This window comes from Lampris incognitus, chromosome 5 (genome assembly GCF_029633865.1).
Source record: "Lampris incognitus isolate fLamInc1 chromosome 5, fLamInc1.hap2, whole genome shotgun sequence".
Taxonomy (NCBI): Eukaryota; Metazoa; Chordata; class Actinopteri; order Lampriformes; family Lampridae; genus Lampris; species Lampris incognitus.
Window position 1 is genome coordinate 64,071,358 of NC_079215.1, and position 18,434 is coordinate 64,089,791.

At 50.7% G+C, this 18,434-nt stretch overlaps 1 protein-coding gene across 1 annotated transcript; it reads left to right on the forward strand.

The window, feature by feature from the left end:
* The first annotated feature begins 1,975 nt into the window (after positions 1-1,975).
* Positions 1,976-9,188, forward strand: tmx2b (thioredoxin-related transmembrane protein 2b). The gene is made up of 8 exons (XM_056280755.1): positions 1,976-2,228; positions 3,962-4,022; positions 5,293-5,406; positions 6,482-6,558; positions 6,692-6,798; positions 6,967-7,032; positions 8,015-8,144; positions 8,959-9,188. Exons 1-8 carry the CDS (start codon positions 2,040-2,042, stop codon positions 9,145-9,147), a joined length of 933 nt encoding a protein of 310 aa, XP_056136730.1. The 5' UTR covers positions 1,976-2,039; the 3' UTR covers positions 9,148-9,188.
* The last annotated feature ends 9,246 nt before the right edge of the window (positions 9,189-18,434 follow it).

Below are 18,434 nucleotides of genomic sequence, written 5' to 3' on the forward strand. Positions count from 1 at the left end.
GAAATTCCATAAATAAACAATTCACCCAGCAAAATAAACACATTTACGATGCATTGTGAACGGCTCTGCGCGGTTGTACAGAGATTAGAGCGCCCGTTCTGGAAACCGCCGCCTTCAAATTCCGAATTCCAGCTATTCCAGTAATTACGGTCACGACAACTTCCGCCAGGAGGGCCCTGGTCTGCATTCAGCCAATGAGCGTCGCCCTGCCCTCCTAGCCAGCCAATCAGCGCTGCTCATCCGACATTCGTCCTCGATGACCTCCCGCACTTCCTGTTTGAACGGCGAGTTCCGGTCAGTTTCCGCACGCGCCGCTGTGAAGGCCGCCGGAATACCGAGTGGGGCTTCCGGGGAATATTGTCGCAATAAAATCCGTAACGCCAAAAACCACCCACTTCAAAATGGAAAATATACATATATATATATATATAAATATGTATATATACATATATATATATATAAATATGAAACGCCCTGTCGTAGCATTTCGTTTCTAGACACACGTGTGCACACGTGTGCTTAGGCCGTCCGAGCTGTCAGACATCTGTGGTCAGACACCCCCAGCAGAGAACACCGCATCCTTTTGCAGAAAGGATCCTGTTATTTAATATTTATCTTTATAGTCCTTTAAAGTGAAGTCCACAAGCTAGACGCTCTTAGCTGTGCTCATTATATATTCATTGCAAAACCTTTCCTGATCATCAATAATCGATTTGAACTCGCAAACAAAGACTCCGTTGCTAAACCCGGAGCTGAATGATTCATAAGGGCGTCAGCACTCGGAGCGTTCATCCGTCCATTGATCCGGACCGCTCCCGAGCCTTTCCCAGCAGTCACCGGGCGGCAGGCGGGGAGACACCCTGCGCAGGGCGCCAGGCCTGTCCCCCATCTTAACTTGCACCGGTGGGACGATGTAGAGGCTGTGTCCCTGTGACTACCTCCCCGCCCTGCACAAGCGCTGGAGCTGTCAGTGTGCAGCCATCAGCAACTTGTGTGCAGCCTCTATTGTTTTATATACACATATATGTGTGTGTGTGTGTGTGTGTGTGTATATATAAGCAGCTTCAGTATTGCGTGTGACTAAGTTAATGTTGTAAATCACATTTCAGTGGCCTTACACGTACGACATAGGAAGCGATTGTACAGAAATGGTCTTGTGTGCTGTTATAACAGGTGTCTGGAATTCAGATTTGACCAGAAATGTAATGTTGAGTGGCTGTTGCAGCCGTATGAAATGCAACTTGATGGACTGGTTGATTGATGGACTGACTGATTGATTGATTGCATTTTCCGAGTCCAGTGAGTGTTTTGATTGAGACGTTGTGGTTTTCCATGATCTGGCATCTGTTCTTCTGAAGTGCAGCATTATATGCTTTTGGTCAGGAGGCTGAAAGGTAGAACAGGTACTGATGGAGTGATTAAAGGACGAGAGACAGGTTGAGGGAATTACCGAGCAGGAAACGTATGCAAATGAGTTCACAATTTTGGAGAAATCGTCCAAGGATGTGTGCTTTCAGTTCTTGTTTCAATTCCTGAGTCCAAGAGGAAGGGTAAACGAGGAGGAGGAGGCAGAGCAGGTTGGCTGGTAGTTGGAGGGTTGCCAGTTCGATTCTCGTCTCCTCACAGAAACGTTGAGGTGCCCTTGAGCAAGGCACGTGACTGCTCTCATGGCTGATAGCGAGGCGTGACTGATTCTAAAGCGCTTTGTGCAGCTATACATGCATTTTTTTTTACCATTCATACTTTTGCTTATTGATTTATTTCAACCGCGTAATTTACAGTCGTTCCCCCCAAATTCATGTTCCTCCTCAGGCGGCGGCACCAGAAAATAGCTCGCGAACCATGATTCAAAAAAAAAAAAAATCACAACGAAAGGAACGCTTTTATTGTGAAGGTGGAATCGGCTCACTTCCGGTAGCCGTCCGCTCGACGCTGCCCGCGGCTTGACGCAGCAGCTTGCGAGCCATTGCGCCCGGCCGTCCGCGTCGCTGCACCGCCTGCCGCCGCGGCCCCGCTCCAGCGAGACACGCAGCGCAAACATGGCGCTGCTGACGCCCCTCTTCGCCTTCCTGTACCACCTGCCGCAGGTGTACAAGTGGCTGCTGAAGCCCTACTACGTGGCCTCCCTCTTCATGTCGGTCGCCTTTCTGGTCGTTCGCAAAACGCCCGGAATCTGCGACCATCTGTCCACGCAGCGGGAGGACGGCAACTCCTGCGACTTCGACTGGGTCAGTACGCCACGACAACCGCGAACAGAACCGGGTCCTGGTGCCGCTGGCGCGTTAAGACGCCAGCAGGCCGTTTCCCGAACATCTGGGGGGGGGGGGACCCTCAGCCATCCCGCTTAACCGCTCCCCCAGATGGGCTCCATATTGTGTGTGTGGGGGGGGGGGGTGAAATCCTGCGATGCCCTCTAGTGGTCGCGTCGTGTATGGCAAGCGCCTTAAAAATGGTCAAAAGTGCTGGGAAAACCGATGAGGTGGTGGGAGACCGTAAGGAGCGCTGCGGAACTGTATCGTCCACCAGTAGGACTGAACTGTTTTAAGAGCTTCTGGCCAAGACTACTTACTGTAGTCACGTTCTGTAGTGCTGAGACCTGCCCGTTTAAACACTGTCGAGGTTTCCGCCGGCGATACCCGACAATGCGACCTTGGCTGAGCCGCAAGCTCCTCTAACGCGGTGTTTCTCAACCGGGGGTCCGCGGACCCCTAGTGGTCCGTGGTGTAATTGCAAGGGGTCCGTGAAAATAAAATATCTTTTAAAAAAAAGATCCTGTGACATTTATAGAAATGGGATTATTTTACTCAAATGTGACCGAGACCTTTATCCACCTAAACTATAAAGGGTAACAGGACTGTTTTCTCTAATTACATCTGTTTCACAAGTGTAATTTGTTGTATTTTAATAAGAGATCTCGCTCCCGTTTGCATTGTTGGAACCACTGCTCTAACGTGCTCTAAGGTGCACGCAAGCGGAAGTCCCTAAGGTGGTTTCCTGTGAGGGGCGCGAACCCTCCGCAGAACCTTTATTCGTTCCCCCTTTCGCCAATATCGGGAAGAAAAAATGGCTAAAAATCCAGAATCGTACGCTTTCTGCGATGCACGCGGATAATTATGCAATAAATAAATAAATAAAATGAGCAAAGATCGTTTTCAAAATCAGCTGCACGATGATAACTTATTAAGACGCTTCCCTGATCAATGCGAAAGTGGACGGGACACATTTCCACGTTTGACATGTGCTAATTGTTGCTACCCTCGCGGGGTGCGCGCCATCGTGCTGTTAAGCACGTGCGTTGTTTTTGGCACGTCTCTAATTGGCCGCACGCGGCACAGCGTGGAAGTGGTGTAGTGTGATCAGGGGACCTCATTATCAGCCGCCCCGGATGTCTCCGGCTGTCATCCCTCCATCCGTCCACCTGAGTAGCTTGCTGGGGTTTGTCATAACGCGTGACGTCCAGGGCAGTTTCGTGCCCTGGAAGTGATTTAAATGGTGGTTTGGGACCTCCAAGCCACCAGGGGGCAGCGTAAGTGTGTGCTTCTTTAAGTAATATGTCTTGTTTGCTCTCTGAGGACAAAGTTCAGTTCAGCCCCCCCCCCCCCCCCCCCCCCCGTTGCAGGCTGACATGAATGAAGACCGATACTCAGAAGGTCTTCCCTTGCGGTCTCACCTGTTGGTCTCTACTGCCCTCCTCAGTGAAGGCTGACATGCAGACCACAACCTCACCTTATCACAATGGCGCCAACGTAATGACGTGTTCATGTGCCTGCTGCAGCAGAAACGGGCTCTGGCTAAGGCCTGAGTGCCAGGAAGACCAGATGTGTGTGTGTGGGTGTGTGTGTGTGTGTGTGTGTGTGTGTGGGTGTGTGTGGGTCTGCAGATGCCTGCACTGTGTTGTGATGGAGCAGGTGTGAGTTGGCAGGATGCTGAGAAACGTTCTGACCTGTTCATCTCTTCACAGAGAGAGGTGGAGATCCTCATGTTCCTCAGCGCCATTGTCATGATGAAGAACAGGCGAGCAAGTGAGTAAAGGGGTGGAGGCACCGTCTGTCTGTCAGTTTGTCTCTCTGACTGTCTGTCTGTCTCTGACTGTCTGTCTGTCTGTCTGTCTGTCTGTCTGTCTGTCTGTCTCTGACTGTTGGTCAGTCTGTCTGTCTGTCTCCAACTGTTGGTCTGTCTTTATCTGTCTGTCTGACTGTCTGTCTGTCTGTCTCTGACTGTTGGTCTGTCTGTCAGTCTGTCTGTCTCCAACTGTCGGTCTGTCTTTATCTGTCTGTCTGACTGTCTGTCAGTCTGTCTGTCTGTCTCTGACTGTTGGTCTGTCTGTCAGTCTGTCTGTCTCCAACTGTCGGTCTGTCTTTATCTGTCTGTCTGACTGTCTGTCAGTCTGTCTGTCTGTCTCTGACTGTTGGTCTGTCTGTCAGTCTGTCTGTCTCCAACTGTCGGTCTGTCTTTATCTGTCTGTCTGACTGTCTGTCGGTCTGTCTGTCTGGCTCCAACTGTCGGTCTGTCTTTATCTGTCTGTCTGACTGTCTGTCAGTCTGTCTGTCTGTCTCTGACTGTTGGTCTGTCTGTCAGTCTGTCTGTCTGTCTCTGACTGTCGGTCTGTTTTTATCTGTCTGTCTGACTGTCTGTCAGTCTGTCTGTCTGTCTCCAACTGTCGGTCTGTCCTTGTCTGACTGTCGGTCTGTCTGTCTGTCTCCGACTGTCTGACTGTCCATCTGTCTGACTGTCTGTCCCAAGGGATGCCTGAGACAGCTTCTGATGAGGCATCACTGTGTGCAGGTTGCCTGGGTGAGACGGTGGTGTGTAATACATGGAGGACGTGTTCACTCTTATTTTATATTGTTGTATTATTCTGGTGAGGATGATGATGATGATGATGATGGTCACAGCTATGCTGGCAAATACAGCTGCAGCTGGTAGACCTGCTCATACCTCCTCCTCCACCCTCCCACACACACACACACACACACAGTACAGACACACACACACACACACAGTATAGATACACACAGACCCTTTTGTTGGTACCCGGGTTGTTTGTGATTTGTATTTTTTTAAACTTTTTTTAGTTTTACTGATTTTGGAAAAACTGCTTCGTCTCCATAGAAACCGTTCTCACTATCAATCCCCCTCCTCCCTCCACTCCTCCCTCCCCCTCACTGCCGTACTGTCGGTATGCTGAAAAGGAAGATTGCTCAGCTTCATAGTTGTGGCATATTGTCGTCATAATGTCGTGACATCATTTGTGTCTTCGTCTCTTCCCCTTCCTCCGTCTGACCCCGTCAGTAACGGTGGAGCAGCATGTGGGGAACATCATCCTCTTCAGCAAGGTGGCCAACGTCATCCTCTTCTTCCGACTGGACATCCGAATGGGACTGCTCTACCTCACGCTTTGCATAGGTCAGCACATCCCATCACGCACACACACACACACACAACACACACAACACACACACACGCACGTGTGCAACATGTAGCTCGTTAATCAGAGGTGGAAAAACCCGGTCCAGAAAGTCAAAACCCTAACCGGGTCTTTACTGCATCCATGTATTAAACCAGCTGATTTGGGAAACTAGTCAGTGCAATCTGATGGTTGAGTACATGGGTGGAGTAAAGACACGGTTAGGGTTTTTACTCCCTGGACCGGGTTTTTCCGGAGAGTCTTTCAGATCCAGTCCAGTGACTTGATGTCAGCCAGACCGGTGTTGTGGTGTGGCATTAATGTTAGAGAGTCATTTCTTCATCTTCACAAGTGTCACTTGACTTGTTATCCCTGTGTTAGCGCCCCCTGTCTGAACCCAGACAGTTCTCAGCAGGTAGACTTCACAAGACTCTTTGTTGATAGCTAGCTAGCTAGCTAGCGAGCTAACTAGCATGACGTTGCTGGGTAACTATTCCCAAACAGACCAGCTGACAGACTGATGATGACGGTTCACTGGCTGTCCAATCAAATCAGAGTATTTGATGACGTCATTTATTACCAGAAGCTGATTGGTTTTTGGTCTTTTTGCGATATTAAACAACACGACATCATTTGATACCACAAGCTAATTCTCTCTCTCTCTCTCAATGCATAGGTAATGTCAATATTATTTTAATATTGTTTAATTTCATTGACAATAATTCTTTAATATTTAATATTATTTAATGTTAAAATCTTATATATATTTTTTTTTTCATTATAGGTGCTTATGAAAGTAACAGGCCGGTTGACTATATGACGCACTGTATATTACTGTGTGTACGCTATAATGAAACTTGAAACTGAATATAAAGCAATGCTAATATATATGCTAATACAGCTTTGTGTGGGGAATGCTGCCCTTGTTAAGCTGCATACTGACTGTGTACTGACCCCTCATGTTGAAGGCTCGCTGTCATGGTGCCAGGTCAGTACTTCATAACTGGCGAAGTGGCTGTAGACACTGTGTGCCCTGTGCTGACTTTCTGTCCCGTCGTCTGTTCTGTGTGGCAGTGTTTCTGATGACTTGCAAGCCTCCGCTGTACATGGGACCAGAATACATCAAGTACTTCGGCGACAAAACCATCGACGTGAGTAAAAACAAAGTCACCAGTGGTTTTGTACATGGACACGTGATGGAGGACAAGCGAGGGAGATGGGAAGTGTGTTGCGTCTTTTTGTCCAGCTAATGCATCTGTGTGCGTTTGTGTCCGTCCATTATAGGAGGAGTTGGACAGAGACAGCCGTGTAACGTGGATCGTGGAGTTCTTTGCCAACTGGTCCCCAGAGTGCCAGTCCTTCGCCTCGGTCTACGCCGACCTCTCTCTGAAGTAATGCTCCTTCCTCTTTTTCTCCCCCCTCTCGGTCTGTTCGTGGTCTGTGAGCGGCGGGTGGAGGTTGAAGGTGGCGCTGGGTGAATGTTGAGGGAGCCGTACTTCGTGTCGTGTGACCCATCTGACAAATTCACTGACGGTTAACTTTCCTTTTCTGGGTTGAAGGTACAACTGTGCTGGTCTGAAGTTTGGCAAGGTGGACATCGGACGCTACGGAGAGGTGTCCAAAAAGTAAGTGTCTTCTCAAGGTGTATTTACTGAGACTGCCTCCCAAGCAGTGCTGCTCATGACCTTTCACCTACTGAGTGGGGGTATCATTTTGTGTAAGGTAACACAACCACACTAGTAGGTACGAGTGGGCGTTACTAAGTCATGACAAGGCCAATATGGCGGCATTTCCCCCGACTCCCCCTGCTGACGCACGATGAGCAGATGCTGACGGGAGGTTCGATGTCAGGATTTCTACATCTCTTAAAACTGCCGTTCCTGCGGCGTGCGGGTGGCGTGGCAGTCTATTCTGTTGCCTAGCAACACGGGGATCGGCGGTTCGAATCCCCGCGTTACCTCCGGCTTGGTCGGGCATCCCTACAGACACAATTGGCCGTGTCTGTGGGTGGGAAGCCGGATGTGGGTATGTGTCCTGGTCGCTGCGCTAGCGCCTCCTCTGGTCGATCGGGGCACCTGTTCAGGGGGGAGGGGGACTGGAGGAAATGGCGTGATCCTCCCACGCACTACACCCCCCCCCCACCCCCCAGTGAAACTCCTCACTGTCAGGTGAAAAGGAGCAGCTGGTGGCTCCACATGTATGGGTGGAGGCATGTGGTAGTCTGCAGCCCTCCCCGGATCAGCAGAGGGGGTGGAGCAGAGACCGGGACGGCTCGGAAGAGTGGAGTAATCGGCCAAGTGCAATTAGGGAGAAAAGGAGGGGGGGGGTGTTGTGTGAAGAGAGAACTTGTTTTTTAACTGAGTAAATGAGGCAAATTGCTTGTTAATATACGAATCTTTGAAAGTGACTTCACCTTTTAGCCTCCGACTGTTAAAAGGTGCCTCGGAGCAGGACGGGGGGAATGCGTGATGGTGCTATACTGGGGTATGAGTAGAAGTGCCTGGTAATCTGCAGCCCTTCTTAATTCGCTGCCATGTTTTCAAGCAATTCTAAGTTCTCTCTCTCTCTCTCTCTCTCTCTCCTCCCCCCCCCCCCATCTTTTTCCAGGTACAAGGTGTCAGCGTCTCCTCTGTCTAAGCAGCTGCCCTCCTTGGTGTTGTTCCAGGGAGGGAAGGAGTTGATGAGACGCCCCCAGGTGGACAAGAAGGGTAGAGCGGTGTCCTGGAGCTTCACAGAGGTAGGCGGTGTGGTGTGCACCGTGGTTCTTCTAGCTCACCGTTAAGAACAGGATGCACTCGTTCTGCATCACTGCGAAGCTTTGAACACGTGCGTCGTCGCTCGCCACAAATTTGCATTCATGCATATTTACACAGACCTTGAACCCACGGGGCAGGAGGTCCACCTCCAGATGACACACTGCAAACAACTGTTATATATTCTGTCTCTGGCAGCTTTTCCCAGTCTCGGTTTTTATGTCAATAATCCAGGTGTAGAAATCCAAACAGAGGTGTCCGGGTGGCGTGGTGGTCTATCACCTTGCCTACCAACACGGGGATCGCTGGTTCAAATCCCCGTGTTACCTCCGGCTTGGTCGGGCGGCCCTGCAGACACAATTGGCCGGGTCTGCGGGTGGGAAGCCGGATGTGGTATGTGTCCTGGTCGCTGCACTAGCGCCTCCTCTGGTCGTGGGTGCCTGTTCGGGGGGGAGGGGGGAATGGGGGGAATAGCGTGATCCTCCCACGCGCTACGTCCCCCTGGTGAAACTCCTCACCATCAGGTGAAAGGAAGCGGCTGGTGACTCCACAAGTATCGGAGGAGGCATGTGGTAGTCTGCAGCCCTCCCCGGATCCGCAGAGGAGGTGGAGCAGCGACCGGGACGGCTCGGAAGAGTGGAGTAATTGGCCAAGTATAATTGGGGAGAAAAAGGGGGAGGGGGGATCCTGAAATAGGTTATACTCATCCCTCTCGACACTTCTTCCTCTCCTCCTCTCTCAAAGATTGGTTCCACCTCTTTTAATACCTCCCTCCGTATCTTCTCCCTCCTCCGACAGGAGAACATCATCAGAGAATTCAACCTTAATGAGCTCTACCAGAAATCCAAGAAGCTTAACAAGGCCAAGGGGGGCCATTTGGACAAGGCCAACCAGTCCCAGTTCCCACCTGTTCCGGAGGAGGAGGAGCCGGAGCAGGCGGGAGCCGATGCCCAGGGGGAGGCATCAGAATCCAAGAAGGACAAATAAGGTCGCTTGTTCCTCCTCTGTTGGGATGCTGGGAATGTCCAATGGTGGTGGTGATGGGGGGGGGGGGGGGGATGGGGGTGGGGTCGCAAGAAGTTTGGGTAACATATCAACAACCCCCGCTCCTTCCAATTTGTTTATTTTTTCCACTCCTGCCAGTGTGGGGGGTCAGTGTGAATGTGTGGACGGGGGGTTTTCCCCCCAGAAGTGTTTGCCGGTAGGACAGAAAGGCCTCCCGAAGTAGTATTTAGACCGTCTAGAACTAAAACGCTCCCTTCAACCTTAACATTGAAATTCTCCTCTGTGACGTTGCCCACCCGGACTAATCAGCAACGGGGGAGCACGCCGGCGTGGTTGTTCGCCCACCTCACGGCGTAGTTCCCTCCTCAAATCACCCCTGTCCAGCACATGTGGCTTTAGAGTAGCAGACCGGGACCGCCTCAGTCGGGTGTCGGGCCGATAAGCTGTTCACGAAGTTTGGAAGTGCGTTGTGCGGACGCGCTTCCAGCTCGGCGCGTCTGAAACGTTTGACTGTCGGGCAGACCGGTCGACCCTGGACCCCGTTTGTTACTCCGCAGAACCGTTGAGGCAACTCCCTCGCTAGGAAGGAGAGAGAGAGAGAGATGCTGACAGGTTTTCATAACTAATAAGGGAACATGGATTGTGATGATTTTTGTTGTTTCTATTGTAATTTCCATTTTTAAGCAAATCATTTTTCAAATGTTCCTTTAGATTTGTTTTAATTTGATTAACTGGGTCTTGTTCTCGTGTAGTTGAAATCCACACAGGTGTGACTTGGATTATTTTTGAGGTCGTGTGCAGTGTTATACATCTGCTTTCCTGCGGGTTTGCACTGGCACTTGACGTCAGGCCCTCGGGAGCGCTTGATTTGCATCAAAATAACACTAGCCAGGTGGTGTCGTTTAAGCTCCTGCGTTGCCGGCACCTCGCAGGATGGCGTGGCATACTAACGCGCCTCGCTTGTGAGCAAGGATGCTGTAGTTTGGTCCTTTGCCTTCCTGATTTGACGCGACATCCCCGATTCTTTCCAGCGTGCGCGTCGGTCCTCCCGCTGTACTTTTTTATTTGACTTTCCAGCGTTTTCCTCTGTCGCGCTGATGGAAATCGACCGCCGTTTTCCACATTCTGGTCCGAGCGTCGGCCGAGGCGATCTAGTCGTCTTCATCATCGACATCCCTCAGTCCTCAAGGACCCCCCATCCTGCAGATTTTCTTGGCAACCCTGAGTAGGTACCTGTCTGTAGTGATTCAACCAATCAGCAATGGGTTATGCTAGGTGTTGCACACCTTGCATAATGAAGTGCTGCGAGCTGATTGGTTGAGTAAGTACAAGCGGGGCCCCCTATGCAGGGTTGCAGTGAAATTCTGCAGGATAGGGGGTCCTTGGGGGCTGGGTTGGGAAACGCTGCTCTTCGTTGACCAACCGTTGATCCGAGGCGGCTGCGAAACGGCTCATTCTGGGTAAACGGGGGAGTGTACGCCACCTACCGCCTAAATGAGTGTGTAGGCGCGTGTGTGTGTCGGCGCGTGGTGGAACTGAGTATGGAAGTGAAGTGGGATTATTTAAAAAACACTAACACATTCGTCATTCCCCGTACTTCTCGTGTGAGATGTTAAACATACTTTTAATTCACGGTGTCAAGACACCAAACCGGTTGGCTTTCACGGCATTAAATATTCAATATCCACTTGACCATGCTGTGGGCTTCCTCATAAAGAATAATATATTGTGACCAAGTGTTCAAGCCTTGCATTTACATTCACGCTGAGGGTGGCGTGCCTGTTGCAGCAGCAGCGGTCACGGTACTGCAAGACTCCCCGAGTCAAACTGGTAACCACCGAAAACCATTTAGGTAAACGCTTTCAACGTCCGGCGACTCAGCCAGTGAACACTAGAACGACCAAGACGGTCATTATGACTGTTGTTGGATTTGGGAACTTTAATAACTTTGTGGGGAAAAGATGCAGACTTGCCGCTCCCTGGATGCTCCTAAACTTGCATGTGTTTGCATTAAAATGGGTTTTAGGTCGTCCATCCATCCAAACCGCTTACCCTGCCCTCAGGGTCACGGGGGATGCTGGAGCCTATCCCAGCAGTCACCGGGCGGCAGGCGGGCGGGGAGACACCCTGGACAGGCCGCCAGGCCATCACAGGGCCAAAAAGAAGTTCTGATCAGATCTACCTAAAACGACCATGAGCGGGCAACATGACCGTCTCGTAGTTTGCGCGTGATGGTGTGCGTCATGTGACTATTGATGACGTGTGTTGGTGGCGTCATTTCCTTCGTGAAGTTCGTTGCTCCGTCCTAGAAACACACTAGCGCCCTCCAGTGTAGAGAAATAGTGTAAACTTGATTTTTGATGATGCCCAACATGTCTGGTTACAGATGCACCATGACTACCACCGAGGCGCTGCGGTGTTTACAGGCCAACGTTGGACAGCGGCCATTTTAGATTGTTGTAAAAATTGTATTAAAGTTGTTCAAATTTTAATTTTTGTGTCAGTTAGTTTCATAACAGACATACTAACATACACAATGCATTAATGTGTCAGTTGGGTATCTATCTTGACAGAATATAGAGTTTAAAAACCGCGGCGGTCAAAATGACCGCCCACGGTCGTTCTGGGTAGGAGTGAAATCCCGGTCGTTCTGGTGTTAAGACTGCAAGTAAAGGCAAAATAGACTCCACTGTTCGAATTTTTACACAAAGAAACACAAATCTGCTGTTGATGCTGTGAAACGATGCCGCTTTGTGCCATTTTGAAACCCACATCGCTCTTGAATGTTACTCTTTGAGTTTGCAATAAGATGTATGGTAGTGAATTCAGGGGGGGCGGCCCGGCCGGACCGTCCCAGCCGGGACGCGAAGTCGTGTGTTCCGCACCGTGGACGACTATGTTAACCAGTCGACTAAAGGGTCCGACCCATTAGCCAAGGGCTACCGAGCCTATTCCTCCATGATCGTTACATTGCCCCCTTCCTACGGGAAGGGCGTCCCAGGCCGGACCCTCACAGCCGGGGCGCGAACTCGGATATGGGCAACAACGTTAACGACAACGGGTCGGACCCTTTAGTCGACTGGTTAACGTTGCGGGAGATCCGAGTTCGTGTCCCGGCTGTGACGGTCCGGCCGGGCCGCCCCCCGAATTCGCTACAGTATTGTCCATTCCAGACTGACTGGATAGTTGAATACACTGAATTTAGGGATGGATTCTGCAAAGTCTTTGAGGAACGCAGCCTTAGAAGCATGCTGACCTAGTTTGCATTCAGTCGTCACTCAAAAAAAAGGTGCAAAATGTCATGGGAATGGGGAGCACATCGCCACGTGGATTTCATTCAGAGAATTGGACTTTTTCCAAGCTGGTTCACATCTCATTTGGGAAAAACGTCACATTTACACCTGAATCTGTGTCAAAAATCAAATAGTCTTGCTTTTGCTTGCGGCTTAACTGCTCGCACATACGGGGAGACACTGGTGCGCTGCGTTTCCTTAAGGGCCCAGACACACCAAACCGACTAGCGGCGCCGAAGGCCGACTGCTGCGTCGCCTCACGTCGCCTGCCGTCTGGGCCAAAAAGCAGCACTTGAACACACCGCAAAGACTACAGCCGACGGCCAGCTAGCATGTACATCCTGCACTGAGTCACCAAGCTGAAAAGCCAATCACAGTGACCTCTCTCACCGCTGGGCTCTGCCAGTTCAACATGCTGAATCGGCCGAAAAGCTGCCGAGAGGGGTCCGACTAGTGCCACACCGCAAAAACTAGGGTCAAAGACGCTCACCGACGGCTCGACACTGGCCATCGGCCTGGTGTGTCAGGGCCCTGAGGCACAGAATCTGTTCAGTAAGCTTGAGCCCTGGTGAAAAGTTAACCTACCCCTGCGATATCAAAGTCGGCGTGCAATGAAACGCGACATCCCGAACCTCAGTGGCGATGCTAGGCAAAAATTCTCAGGAGGGGCCCCCCCAACCAGCGTTCATTGCCATTATGTTATAAATAAGCTGACGGCAACAAAAAATATACGAAATGTGAACTTTTTTGGTTCCAAATGTGCACATAATGTAACTTTCAAAATATAAAGAACAATAAAAAGCAGAGCATTGTCACACTATAAATATATACATTATAAGGCAGTGCACATGCAACGCGCGAATGACATGGGGCCCCTACAAGGGAGGATTCCTGCTGTGATGTCATGTCATTTCAAATCGTCCATTGGTTGTTTAAGGCGGAGGGGGTTGCGGTCACTGCTTTAGGGTAAATTCTGTCAGCCCTCGGGGGGGGCCCTACTGCCTGGGGCTCCAGGGGGGGCCCTACTGCCTGGGGCTCCAAGCAGTTGCCTGGCTTGCCTGTTCAGAAGCGTCGCCTCTGCCGAGCCTACAATGCAAATACATTAACAGAAACCTCTACAGAAGTTAAGCTTGTGTCCCTGGCTTTGGCTTACAGGAGGTTCAGATTATAACGCATCTAGGCAGCCCAACATTTACGCCACAACTTTAAAACCGGATGTAAGCAAGTCCAATAAGGTCAAACACTGTCTGCATGTGTCTTTGGTTGGGCCACGGCCAAACTGTTCACGCTGCCTACTCTGGACGAAGAGCGAGTCGCCAGAACGTGTTTTTATTCCAGAACTGACGCTTCAAGCCGGCTGAGAAAGTTGCTTTCTCTGTGGCCCGTCACTGACTTGAGAATTGTGAGGCTGTGCAAGACACGGACGTTTATTTGTATTGGTTTTGAATAAATGCTGGCGACCTTCTTCTGTCCTGGGCCCCTGGTTCGTTGTTTTTAAGGAGGCGGAAAGGCTGCAAGGGTGGGAATTCTGGCTCCGAAACGGTTTTTTTGTGTCCTGTAAAAAAAAAAAGTTCACGAGGCAAAATTTGAAAGGTATCTACTGTATCTACTGAGAGCATTCACAGACATGTATCTACTGTAAAAGTGACACTACAGCAAAATATCTGCAAAAGAAAGGATGTCCTGAAAACTGTGCATGTCTTTCCTTTACAAGTCCGCCTGCTTTTTGAATGGGGGTAAAGGACTCCATCCATTCCTAATGTTTGTACATTTCCAGTCGTGTCATTGCTATTTCTGTGTTGCACTGATAAAAATTCCTGATGATTTTGAGCTTTTTCTACGTGGCTGTAGATCTCCATAATAAATCTAATATTTAAGTACACTGTCAAAGTTGAGTCTGGTCTGTATGTTGACGTTTGATTCCCCGCACTCACGAATTTCCTTCTAACATCTGCAAACCGCCAACCCAAATTCCCGTTGACTTCTCCGCAGACAACGCCGAGTTGGTCAGCTCGTGGTCCACGTGACGGGTCCCGGCGTGAGTTTGTGGGTGGATGTAACGGTTCACACGAGGGAAAGGAGGAGAAAAATAAGGAATTGTTGTGGGCAGTTTCTCAGGTCTTCTAAAATCCATTGGGCGGCAGATGGGGAGACAACCCGGACAGTCCACCAGGCCATCACAGGGCCCACATACGCATTCACACCTACTAGGGACAATGTAGTACGGCTGATCCACCTGACCTCCATGTCTCTGGACTGTGGGAGGAAGCCGGAGACCCCGGAGGAAACCCACGCAGACACGGGGAGAACATGCAAACTCCACACAGAGGACGATCTGGGACGACCCCCCAAAGTTGGACTACCCCGGGGCTCGAACCCAGGACTTTCTTGCTGTGAGGCAGCCACGCTAACCACTGTGCCACCCCTATATTCCAAAATCATCACTGCAAATCCTTTAAAATACAGTTTGCCCTTCTCGCAAGGGAGCATCGGTGCTTGAAAGTATCACGACCGAATCAACTCGCTAGGGGGCCTTGGGGGCAAAAATGCACTAGGGGCACCTAACAACCGATTGTCCACTCTCAGTACCTTGTGCATGTACATAGGGTGGATATGGGCCCCTCGTAGGTCCCTGTCAGTCCATTTGATATTGTGTTTAAATTGTGCATATTGCCAAGGGGACTCCAAGGGCCCTAAAGGTCCTCGGTGTCTGCAGTTGCCCTCTTTGCCAAGTAATCCAGCGTTGTAAAAGCCCGTTAACAAGCGACACATTAACAGTTGACTTTCCTTTTATTCTCCAGCGTGCCGATGTTGGAACAAGCCTTACCTGTGTCCTGTCCTTCACTATTTACCTGTGTCCTGTCCTTCACCTTACCTGTGCCCTGTCCTTCACTATTTACCTGTGTCCTGTCCTTCACTATTTACCTGTGTCCTGTCCTTCACTATTTACCTGTGTCCTGTCCTTCACCTTACCTGTGCCCTGTCCTTCACTATTTACCTGTGTCCTGTCCTTCACTATTTACCTGTGTCCTGTCCTTCACTATTTACCTGTGTCCTGTCCTTCACTATTTACCTGTGTCCTGTCCTTCACCTTACCTGTGCCCTGTCCTTCACTATTTACCTGTGTCCTGTCCTTCACTATTTACCTGTGTCCTGTCCTTCACTATTTACCTGTGTCCTGTCCTTCACCTTACCTGTGTCCTGTCCTTCACTATTTACCTGTGTCCTGTCCTTCACTATTTACCTGTGTCCTGTCCTTCACTATTTACCTGTGTCCTGTCCCTCACTATTTACCTGTGTCCTGTCCTTCACCTTACCTGTGCCCTGTCCTTCACTATTTACCTGTGTCCTGTCCTTCACTATTTACCTGTGTCCTGTCCTTCACTATTTACCTGTGTCCTGCCCTTCACCTTACCTGTGTCCTGTCCTTCACTATTTACCTGTGTCCTGTCCTTCACTATTTACCTGTGTCCTGTCCTTCACTATTTACCTGTGTCCTGTCCTTACCTGTATCCTGTCCTTCACTATTTACCTGTGTCCTGTCCTTCACTATTTACCTGTGTCCTGTCCTTCACTCTTTACCTGTGTCCTGTCCTTACCTGTGTCCTGTCCTTCACTATTTACCTGTGTCCTGTCCTTCACCTTACCTGTGTCCTGTCCTTCACTATTTACCTGTGTCCTGTCCTTCACTATTTACCTGTGTCCTGTCCTTCACTATTTACCTGTGTCCTGTCCTTCACCTTACCTGTGCCCTGTCCTTCACTATTTACCTGTGTCCTGTCCTTACCTGTGTCCTGTCCTTCACTATTTACCTGTGTCCTGTCCTTCACCTTACCTGTGTCCTGTCCTTCACTATTTACCTGTGTCCTGTCCTTACCTGTGTCCTGTCCTTCACTATTTACCTGTGTCCTGTCCTTACCTGTGTCCTGTCCTTCACTCTTTACCTGTGTCCTGTCCTTCACGATTTACCTGTGCCCTGACCTTCACTCTTTACCTGTGTCCTGTCCTTCACTTTTTACCTGTGTCCTGTCCTTCACTCTTTACCTGTGTCCTGTCCTTACCTGTGTCCTGTCCTTCACTCTTTACCCGTGTCCTGTCCTTACCTGTGTCCTGTCCTTCACTCTTTACCTGTGTCCTGTCCTTCACTCTTTACCTGTGTCCTGTCCTTCACTCTTTACCTGTGTCCTGTCCTTCACTCTTTACCTGTGTCCTGTCCTTCACTATTTACCTGTGTCCTGTCCTTCACTATTTACCTGTGTCCTGTCCTTCACTCTTTACCTGTGTTCTGTCCTTCACTCTTTACCTGTGTCCTGTCCTTCACTATTTATCTGAAAGCTTTGAGCCAAGAATGAGAAATCCATAAACTATATGGCCGAAAGTATGTGGACACCCGTCTAATTAGTGGATTCTGATATTTCAGCCACATCCATTGCCAACAGGTGAATACAATTAAGCATACAGCCAGGCACTCTCCATAAACCAACCCTGGCAGTAGAATGGGTCGTACCGATGGCACCCAGGTGGCACGGCGGTCTATTCCGTTGCCTACTAACACGGGGATCGCCGGTTCGAATCTCCAGCTTGGTCGGGCGTCCCTACAGACACAATTCACTGTCTGTGGGTGGGAAGCCGGATGTGTCCTGGTCACTGCACTAGCACCTCCTCTGATCGGTCGGGGCGCCTGTTTGGGTGCGGCTGTGGGTGCGGGTGGGGGGGGGTAGCATGATCCTCCCACGCGCTACGTCCCCCTGGTTAAACTCCTCACTGTCAGGTGAAAAGAAGCGGCTGGCGACTCCACGTGTATGGGAGGAGGCATGTGGTAGTCTGCAGCCCTCCCCCGGATCGGCAGAGTGGCCGATCCGGGGGAGGCTACAAATGGGGAGAAAAAGAGGGAGGGGGAGAGGGAGAGGGAGGGGGAGGGGGAGTTGTGACTAGTGAAAAGACAGAGCTCAGCGGTGTCCTCCCGTGGTCTCTGGATCAGTGACGGTTCCCGAGCAGGAAAGCTCAGATCAAACACGTATGACGTCATAAAACACGAAACGACTTAAATGAGAAGTAAAACAAAGTTACTTTTTCATACTTTATTATCAATCATTCAACGCATACTCAAACACGCCGTGTTCACAACATACACACATTTAAGCAATTCAATACACAACTGTTTTTGTTTTCTTTTCTTTTTTTTAATACATCCATTTTCCAAACATGTCCCAAGTCAAGTCCATCGGCTGCCCCCGCCGCCTGTCAGATCCCGGCTCGTCCAGCAACACGACACCAAGTCCCGGCCTCATACCCCCCCCCCCAAGTCCCGGCCTCATACTCCCCCCCCCCCCCCAAGTTCCGGCCTCATACTCCCCCCAAGTCCCGGCCTCATACTCCCCCAAGTCCCGGCCTCATACTCCCCCAAGTCCCGGCCTCATACTCCCCCAAGTCCTGGCCTCATACTCCCCCAAGTTCCAGCCTCATACTCTCCCAAGTCCTGGCCTCATACTCCCCCAAGTTCCAGCCTCATACTCTCCCAAGTCCCGGCCTCATACTCCCCCCAAGTCCCGGCCTCATACTCCCCCAAGTCCCGGCCTCATACTCCCCCCAAGTCCCGGCCTCATACTGCCCCAAGTCCCGGCCTCATACTGCCCCAAGTCCCGGCCTCATACTGCCCCAAGTCCCAGCCTCATACTCCCCCAAGTCACGGCCTCATACTCCCCCAAGTCCCGGCCTCATACTCCCCCAAGTCCCGGCCTCATACTCCCCCAAGTCCCGGCCTCATACTCCCCCAAGTCCCGGCTTCATAAGCCCCCAAGTCCTGGCCTCATACTCCCCCAAGTTCCAGCCTCATACTCTCCCAAGTCCCGGCCTCATACTCCCCCAAGTCCTGGCTTCATACTCCCCCAAGTCCCGGCCTCATACTCCCCCACCCAGCTTGGCCTCATACTCCCCCAAGTCCTGGCTTCATACTCCCCCAAGTCCCGGCCTCAT